We start from the raw sequence: 9286 nt of genomic DNA, 5'->3' as shown, positions 1-9286 counted from the left end.
AAGGGGGCCCAGAGGAAAGGGGGGGACAAGCTTTTTAGTAGGGCCAGCTGGGACAGGACAAGGGGGGATGGCTTTAAACTGAAGCAGGGGAGGTTTAGACTGGATCTAAGGAAGAAATTCTTTCCAGTGAGGGTGGTGAAACCCTGGCAGGGGTTGCCCAGAGAGGGGGTGGAGGCCCCATCCCTGGGAACATTCCAGGCCAGGTTGGCCGGAGCTGTGAGCAACCTGATGTGGTTCAAGGTGTCCCTGCTCCTGCGGGGGGGTTGGGCTGGGTGACCTCTGGGGGTCCCTTCCAACCCAAACCATTCTGTGATTCTATGAGAACACTGTGCCGGTCCTGGAGATTGTTTCCTTCCAAGCGCTTTTCACATCATCTCCAGCAGCTGCATCAGTGCCACGGGGTGGTTACCCGACAGGATGGAAGAGCATGAGATTAAACTCCTTGTGAAAGGCTTCCAGGGGCTTTGAAGATGAGCCAGCCCCAAAGACATTGTAAGGGAACCTGCTACGCTGGGCAGGTCCAGAGGACATTTCCAACAGAGGTCCATAGCACCCTCAGAGGTGAAGCCAGGCAGATACAGCCCCGAAGGTTTGGTAGAGGGGTGGCGGGGTGATCTCAGCCAGGACATCACCAGGACTCACTGCAGGCAGCCCCGGGCGCCGCGCGGCGCTTGGCAAAAGCAAAGGCATGACAGCCCAGCCCGTCCCAGCCCTGTGCTCTGCTTGGGGCTTCTCCAGGGCATCCATCCACCTCCTCCACTCGTGTAAGAAAGACTTCATCTTAAACACATTTTAAAATCACTCACTTTATGGCTTGGGGGCGGACACCTGGCTGGCAATTTTTGGATGCTCAGAGCTCCCAGCGCAGGGGCTGCCTGCCGGGGGGGTGTTTGGGGGCACGGGTGCGTGGGGTGAATCTTCACCACAATGTGCCAAGTGGGGGCAACTTCTGCAACTTTTCCCAGTTCACAGAGTCAAAGGGGGATCTCCCTTCCCCAGGCGCACCCACAGCAATACCTTGCAGTGTGCTTATCCCCAGCTTGAGGAAAACTGGGGGCTCTTTTGCTGTCCGCCGGGGATGGATTTCCCCATGTTCTTCCCCTAGGCATCCTTCCATCCTTTGGTATTGCTGGAAGACCCCCTAAGTCATTCTTCACCTCTTGGCCCCACACTGGGCCATGCCCACTCCCATGGACTTCCACCTTCCGTCTCCATCTTTCCTTTTTAGAGATAAACCATCCCAGTGACAGCAAAAGGCAGCCGCAGTGATGGCCTTTCTGGAAGAAGCAGAATTTATTGGTCACTCTGATTGCAGCAGGCCGTGTCCCGTGCCAAGCTTTACCAGAGCCCTTATCAGCAGGAGGGGCAGCCGTACCCAGCCTCTGCCGCTCTCTATCCAGGCCAGCCTCTGCCCTCTTCTCCAAAACATGCAATTTCTTCTGTTTTAAGCCAGCAGGTCTCAAGGCTGTCTTTGTTCCTGCTTTATTTGCTATCGTCTTCCTTTGCCCGCTGAACAGCCCTGTCCGGGCTCATCCCGCTCGGTGCCAGCATCTCCCGGTCTCCCAGCTGAGGGCAGGAGCCCGCTCTGTCCCCCTAGAGGAGGCGGGACAGCAGACAGCAAAATGGGAACGTGCGTCGGCCAGCCTGGCCATGGTCAGGCCATGGGGGGCTGGAACCACTTCGAAGGGACTCTGGGCTCCAAAGGCTGCCTGCACCATGCAGAGATGCCGGGGCTCACCATGGGCTCCCGGGGCTCGCTGAGATGGTGCAGTGGAGGGCAAGGCACAAGTCAGGTCCTGAACATGGGCCGGCTGCTGTCCCCTGGGCACTTGGTGGCCCCCAGCCCTGCCCACGGATCCCAGCACCACCCGCCCCCGCCGCTGCAGAAACGTCCCGATGGCACCATCACTGCGTCTGCCCCTGTCACTGTGCTGGTGAGCCTGGGCTCTCCTCCCCAGAGAGGACAGTCTGCACAGCGTGGTGGCCTGAAGATGCAACTTTGAGTCCTGCTTTCCCACCGGCTGCTGGAAGGGCTTCGGTCGAGCCACCTCGGTGCTGCTCCCTTCCCCAGCCGCAAAGGAAGGAGGCACCACGGACACCGCTTCCCCTGTAACGAGCTGTTGGAGCTGCTCATGCAACACGGCTCAGGCTAGGCAGGGCCATCTCAGCACCGGGCTTGCCACGGCATTCATCCAGCCCGCACCCAGCGCTCCCCTCTAATCCCCTTTGGGGCCAGATGGGCTCCTGGTGGTCACAGCTTGGTTCCTGGTGGTCACAACTTGGCTCCTCGTGGTCACAACTTTGCTCTTGCTTCACATGGGAGAGGGGCAACTCACGTTGGAAAGCAGAGCACACTGGGTCTGCAGCACCAGCAGCCCACCCTGCCCCTTGCCTGTACCTCTAGCTGCAGATTAAGGCCAACAGGACCACCCAGGTGCTGGCCATTGTGGTCAGGGAGCAGGACACGCTGCACATCACCACCGGGATGTGCCCGTGGCCCAGGGTGGGAGGGGAGGAAGAGAATGATTAAGACGTTCACGGGCAGTGGGGCGAAAGCATGTTGCTGAGGTCCGCAGCCACCATGCAAGCATTTGCTGGTTTGGGACCCGGGGGTATAAACAGACAAACAGAGGCTCTGTGTGCTGCTGGATGCCCCCAGTGACGTTGTTAATGTGGTGTCTGCCTGCGGCTCACGTGCAGGAGACCTTTCCTGCTGGGTGGCACCTTCCAAGGCTCTGAACTACACTGTTGTGCTGACTGGAGCAAGACATTGGGAACGTCTTCCCTCCTCAGGTTGGACATTGGGAACAATTCCTTCCCCTTGGGGCTGTCAGGCACTGGAAGGGGCTGCCCAGGGAAGGGGTCGAGTCCCCAGCCCTGGGGGGATTTAACAGCCGGGCAGAGGCGGTGCTGAGGGCCAGGGTTTGGGGGTGGGATGGCAGGGGTAGGGGAACGCTTGGGCTGGGGGAGCTTCAAGGGCTTTGCCAACCCAAACCACTCTGTGATTCCATGATTCCTGAAGTCACGCTGGGACGCCCCTTTGCCGACTGAAAGGAGAATGGCATGCTGCAGGAAAACTGGGCTGGCTTCTAGGCTTTTTTCCTTTCTTTTCTTTTCTCCCAGCCCCAGATGTTCTCAGCACTGCCAGCAGGGCTGGATCCTTTGGGTCTCTGTAGGACAGAGGGTTCCTAAGTGCAAATCCCTGCTTTATCAGGAGAAAGGCAGAAAATTTCTTCCTAAATCATGCAAAACAATGGTTTCATCATTCTGAGACACCGGCATGCCTGGCCTTGTTGCTTTTTTATGTCACTCCTGGAAAAACATTGCTGAAACTGATGTGCTTATGCAGAATCCTTCCATTCTGGTGACATTCTTCCGTTAAACCACACAGAATCACAGAATCACAGCATGGCAAGGGTTGGAAGGGACCTCAGGAGACCGTCTAGTCCCACCCCCCTACTCAAGCAGGCTCACCCAGAGCAGGGGGCACAGGACAGCGGCCAGGCGGGGGTTGAAGATCTCCAGAGAAGGAGACTCCACAGCCCCCCTGGGCAGCCTGGGCCAGGGCTCCATCACCCTCACAGTCAACAAGTTCTTCCTCCCGTTCAAATGGAACCTCTTCTGCTTCAGGTTGTGCCCATGGCCCCTTGGCCTGGCGCTGGGCACCACTGGGAAGAGTCTGGCTCTGTCCTTGTGACCCCCACCCTTGAGATATTTGTAGGTGTTGATGAGATCCCCTCTCAGCCTTCTCTTCTCCAGGCTGAACAAGCCCAGCTCCCTCAGCCTTTCCTCCTAGGGGAGGTGCTCCAGTCCCCCCATCATCCTTGTTGCCCTCCTCTGGACTCTCTCCAGGAGTTCCTCATCCTTCTTGACCTGGGGAGCCCAGAACTGGACCCAGTGCCCCAGGTGGGGTCTCCCCAGGGCAGAGTAGAGGGGGAGGAGAACCTCCCTCGCCCTGCTGGCCACGCTCCTCTTGATGCACCCCAGGGTGCCATTGGCCTTCTTGGCAACCAGGGCACCCTGCTGGCTTATGGTCACCTTGTCATCCTCCAGGACTCCCAGGTCCCTCTGGGCAGAGCTACTTCCCAGCAGGTCAGCCCTCAGCCTGGACTGGTGCGTGGGGTTCAACCTCCCCAGGGGCAGCACTCGACACTTGCCCTTGTTGAACTTCATCAGGTTCCTCTGCACCCAACTCTCCAGCCTGGCCAGGTCCAAACCAATCTGAGCAAAAAAAATCTCAGCCAGGTCCTGTTCAAAAGCTGCTCTCAGCCCCCCCTCTTGGGATCACGCACATCTTCTTTTAAACGTTGTATTCTGAACAAAATGCACGGAAGCAATGGCAGGAGCACTTTCATCGCTGATTCAGAAATGCTTTTGATCAACTTCTCAAAAATATATCGGCACTAAAACATGAAGGGCCAAATTTCTGCCTAATTCAAGCGGGCTTCGGCCAATCTCTACAAATTTATGTCCTTGCATGCCTCACAGGTCGAGACGTTTAGGGCCAGAGGGACCCTCGCTTGCCCCAGAGCTTGGCCTTATGCACAGAACAGGTCAGAAATCCCCCCCCCCCCGAAAATTTCAGGCAGCTCCGGGGTGCTGGGTGGGCTGGGACGTGCCCCTCACCAGCTTCAAGGCCAGGATCCCCAGGTGCCCTGTTGCAGCTCTGTATGTAAGGAGCACCCCAGCATCACTTTGTGCATGGAGGTCCAGGATCAGCCCCGCCAGGCAGGCAGGAAAGGGCAGCAGCTAGCAAGCTGATGCCTTTGGGGGAGACCCCAAGTACCCAGGAAAAGTATCCCCCCCCTTTGGCCAGCCCAACCGCCTTTCTGGAGCGCGGTGCTCCAGCAGCCCAGAGCCCATCGTCCTCCTCTCATGCCCCTTGCTCCCTCCTTCCCTCCCACACCAGAGGCAGCCACAGAGACACGGGACCACGCCAAGAGGTGCTGAGAATGTGGGGGTTTTATTGACTGTTACAGACATATCTGCCTTCCGGGGGCTCAATGGTACTTGTAGGACAGAGCATGGGCGACCACGCCAACCAGCTTCTGCCAAGTGGCCTGGCAGGAGGGAGTGAAGTCCTTGGTGAAGTGTGCGGCCAGCACGATGATGAGGATGTCTCCCAGGAGCTGGGGAGGAGAAGGAAGGGAATCAGGTCAGCATGGTGTTGAGCACCCCTGTGCCCTGCACAGGACCCAGGCATCAGGGGCTGGAGGGAACCCAGCTCTGGTGGCTCCTGGAGGCTGTGAAGCTCTTTCAGCTCTATTCTCTGTGCAGGAAAAGAGCCCTGTGCTCACCAGTATCCACCTCCCCTGTCTCTGCTTCATCTCACACCTGCTTTTTCCAGCCTCTCAACTTTACTTCCAGACCTCTTCTCTTTTTTTTCTGCTCCAAAACCCCATGCCTACTTGAGCAGAAGGTAAGGTCAGTGCCAAGTCTACCTGCTCCATCCCCAAAACAGAGGCCATCAGCCACATCCATCCCCCGCAATCCCTTCCAGCCTGAGCTTCTCCCTCTCTTTTCCCACAGTGACTCCTCACCCCCCGGCCCCCCGGCCTCCTTTGCCTTGTTACCCTCTTGCTCCTCTCCCTCACCTGCTGACCTTGTCCCCATGCTCAGACCTGTCCTTGCTGTCTCTAATCCCAGTCCACATCTCTTCCCATCAGTGTCCAGTCCCTGACCATCCCACATCTGCTTTTCCCTCTCCTCCCACATCTGCCAGCCTTGGGAAAAGGGGGGGACAGAGTGGTCCCCATCCCTGAGGCTGCCACATGGCACCGACATGGCAGGCCGGGCCCCCCGAAGGGGGGGGACAGGTGGTCCCCCCCCCCGGGGCCTGCCACATGGCACCGACATGGCAGCCGTGCCCTCCAGGCGCTTCCTTCCATCCTCTCCCCCCTCAGCCCCGGTTTGCCTCCCTGCATCCTTCTCCCGCTTTTCTCAAGCCATGCCTGCACGAGCCTCCAGGCTTTCAGAGCATCTCCCCGCATTTGTCCCCAGACCCCTCACAGCCCAGAGCTTGGCATATCCCCGGCATTATCAAATGCTCAGCCTTCTTCCCCTCTCCCCCAGCTTCCATCCAAGACAGCCCCTTTCTCTTTGGTAACCAGAATATGTGTCATTTATGCTTGTTTGAAACCCTCTGGGTGCTGAGATACTCTGCAGGATGGAGGGAGGGAGGGTCAAGCCCTGAGCACGGCTCACCCTGAAGTTCTCGGGGTCCACGTGCAGCTTCTCGCAGTGCAGCTCGGACAGCTTGGCGTAGGTTGCCTTGACGTTGTCCAGGTTCTTGATGGCTTCCCCAAAGGAGGTGAGCACTTTCTTGCCGTGGGCGCGGACCTTGGGGTTGCCGATGATGGCGGTGGGGCTGGAGAGGTTCCCGAAGTTATCAAAGAACCTCTGGGTCCAGGGGTAGACGATCAGCAGCCTGGGGAGAGAAGGAGGGACACAAGCAGACACGTTAATGCTCCCAAATGCCATCGCCACAGTTCCTCTCTCCAGGGTGGAGCCGAGCTGGTGCCCGGGAGCTGGACCTACCTGGCCAGGGCCTCGGCACCGCATTCCTCCACATTGACCTTGCTCCAGCCGCTCGCGATGACCTGCTTCTCTTCGGCTGTCCAGTGCACCATGGTGGCGGGCGGCTTTGCTCTGAGCTGCAGGAGGACACAGACCCCGTAGCTGAGCGTCAGACCCCACGGAGGCTTTTATCCGCTGCGGGCAGCTCCTCCCCGTCCTGCACTGCGGGGCCATTGGCTGGGGCCGGCGCGGGGGTCCCCACCGGCAGTGGGTCGGTCTGTCCGTGGAGTGGTCAGTCTGCAGCAAGGTGTGGTCTTCAAGGAAAAAGCCCCGTGACTTGCTTAACGGGCAGGCTCAGGGCACAACGCCCTCTTATCTCCCTCGCCTCCCCCCGCGGCCGCCTGCTGACCATGGACAGGCACATGCCACCCCGTGCCCTGCAGCCTGCAGTGGGCTCCCACCCATGTGCCAGGCTCCGTGCCGGCAGCACCCGATCTTTGAGGCTCCCTGAAATTGAGGGATATGTCTCTGATGGGATAGACGACCCGATTTGTGAACTTGGGCACTCGGCAGACCCTTCCGCACGGGAGCACCCTCCTGAGGATGCTGAGCGCTGTTGCCCTTGGCTGCAGCTCTGGGCATGCAGTCCTGCAGAGACCCCCCCTGTCCGTTTTCCTAAGTGGGCACCTTTCTTCAGCCTGCCAGCCCCGTCCCTCCACACCCGAGCCCTGTGCTGGGGATCCATGGACACGCAGCCGTGCCTGGTGTTAATGCAACAGAGACCGCCTCCTCCTGCTCCGGGCTTCAGGGAATGCCCATCCGGGATGCCGGTGCCGGGGCAGGCTGTGGCTGGGGCAGGCTCCACTGCTCTTTTAGTGCATGTACGGTGTTAGCAAGGCAGGGGCTTCACTGGCCTCTCCCTGCTGGGGGATTAATGCCTTGCTTAAGTATAGCAGGACCCGCCATGTTACAACCAGACCAGCAGCATCCATTTCCAACCAGTTCAAGGTCTGGCCAAAAGCACTTGTTTGACCCTGGCTGTCACCTTCCCGTTGAGCTGCGGGGGTGTTCTCCTGTTTTTCAGGCTCCAGGTGAAGCTGTGTGCCCACGCTCAGAAAGGCAAAGCCCGGGTACACGAGGTGTAGGGCATCGCAGAATCACAGCAATTGCCCTGACCAGGCCGTGGACCGTGGGTCTGTCTGTAGGCAGTTTGGGAGGTTTCACCCGGAACTCTGACCCATTCCTCTTACAGATGGATGCTGCCCCATGGATCTCATCGGAGCCACACTGAGCAGTGGCACAAGCCCATCACTATCATAGAACCATAGAATTGCTTTGGTTGGAAAAGCCCTTTAAGATCATCGAGTCCAACCTTTAACCTCCCCCTGCCATCCCACCACTAAACCCTGTCCCTAAGCACCTCATTTGCCCTTCTTTTAAATCCCCCCAGGGGTGGGGACTTGATCACCTCCCTGGGCAGCCCATTCCAGAGCCTGACAGCCCCAAACTATGATCCGGCTGGGGTGGTCCACATCTGTAGTCGCAGCTCAGCTCCTTGCCGCAGGGTCCTAGGAGGCATAATTCTTTTTTTTTTTTTAAATTTCTGAATCCTAAGCAAGGGCCACAAGCCCCGCTCAGCAGCAAGCGAGCCAGCGGGGCGGTGTGATAAGGCAGCGTGGAGCGGAGGCTGCTCGGCGCAGATAAATGTATCGCGCAGGTGGCCAGCGCTTGCCGGGCTCCTCACCTAACGAGCCAACACGCGGTCCCACGCCCGCCGTGCTTAAGGAGCCCTGAGGACTTGAAGTTGTCAATTTTCAGTGAGATGGGACCCAAAGGCTGGAATCAAATATGTGCAACCCTAAATTCACAGGCAGATTTTCGCGCGGTGCGAGCCAGCCCGTGTGACGGCGCACAGAGCTGACCCAAGCAGCTCAGCTGGGGCATGGCAATAAACGACCCAGCACGGCCGTTTCATTTATTACTTCTCTCCTCCCGTAGCCTGCGTTTCCTGGCAGACCCACACGGAAAATAAAATCCGAGCTACATCTGGGTCTGTTATTAGCAATGCATTTGCCTCCTCTGTGATAGGAGTCTCATAGAATCATAGAATCATAGAATCATTCTCAGCCCTGCAGAGCTGAACTGTAAAAGAGAAAAGATAATGATGGTTTTCTCCTGCATTTGAACCAGCAGCATGGAACAGCCTGGGGAGGGGTGGCAGGGAGCAGGGGGAGCGTGGAGCTGGGACACGCAGGACATGGAATGCAGAGGCTTGGAGGAGCGTGTGAACTGCAGCATCACTGCCAGCGAGGACCTGGGGTCAATAAATGCTGTTCTGGGCTCTGCAGAAAAGCAGGCAGAGATGTGGCTTGTGAGAAACCTCAGGTCCTGGTCCCACGCTTTGACCCTTTCGGGGCCTGGTTTGGCTGGTGCAGCCGCAGGAGCAGGACCCCTTCGTCACAGGATGGTTAGCGATGGCCACAAAGAGCCGAGGGGAAGGCAGAAGAAAGAGAGGACAAGGAGGGGCTGAAGTCATTCCAGCTCATTTGGTGCTGCTTTTCCCTATTGAGTCCTTTTAATGGCTTCTTTTATCTCCCCAGCGATCCTTTAATGTTACACAGGGCAGCGTCCAGGTGGGGGTTGAAGATCTCCAGAGAAGGAGACTCCACAGCCCCCCTGGGCAGCCTGGGCCAGGGCTCACAGTCAACAAGTTCTTCCTCACATTCAAAGGGAACCTCTTCTGCTTCAGGTTGTGCCCATGGCCCCTTGG

At 58.2% G+C, this 9286-nt stretch overlaps 2 protein-coding genes and 1 long non-coding RNA gene across 3 annotated transcripts in view; 1 reads left to right on the top strand and 2 right to left on the bottom strand.

The window, feature by feature from the left end:
• The window catches only part of LOC104122188 (hemoglobin subunit epsilon), a 16004-nt gene extending 9369 nt beyond the window's left edge, over positions 1-6635 (bottom strand). The window contains exon 1 of the mRNA XM_035889925.1: positions 6600-6635. Coding sequence (XP_035745818.1) covers positions 6600-6629 — 30 coding nt within the window. The 5' untranslated portion in view covers positions 6630-6635. The remainder of the gene's footprint in view (positions 1-6599) is intronic.
• LOC104122177 (hemoglobin subunit rho) lies at positions 4986-6636 on the bottom strand. Its single transcript, XM_009634277.2, has 3 exons — positions 6538-6636; positions 6205-6427; positions 4986-5129 (listed from the first exon to the last, which is right to left on the bottom strand). The coding sequence occupies exons 1-3, from the start codon at positions 6627-6629 to the stop codon at positions 5001-5003; spliced, it is 444 nt and encodes a 147-aa protein (XP_009632572.1). The 5' UTR covers positions 6630-6636; the 3' UTR covers positions 4986-5000.
• LOC118451820 overlaps positions 6632-9286 on the top strand; it is an 18024-nt gene continuing 15369 nt past the window's right edge. Inside the window, exon 1 of the long non-coding RNA XR_004841379.1 lies at positions 6632-6783. This is a non-coding gene — a long non-coding RNA (uncharacterized LOC118451820). The remainder of the gene's footprint in view (positions 6784-9286) is intronic.

Source organism: Egretta garzetta, unplaced genomic scaffold (assembly GCF_000687185.1).
Source record: "Egretta garzetta isolate BGI_Z169 unplaced genomic scaffold, ASM68718v1 scaffold652, whole genome shotgun sequence".
Lineage (NCBI taxonomy): Eukaryota > Metazoa > Chordata > Aves > Pelecaniformes > Ardeidae > Egretta > Egretta garzetta.
This window is presented reverse-complemented; position numbering and strand designations above follow the sequence as displayed.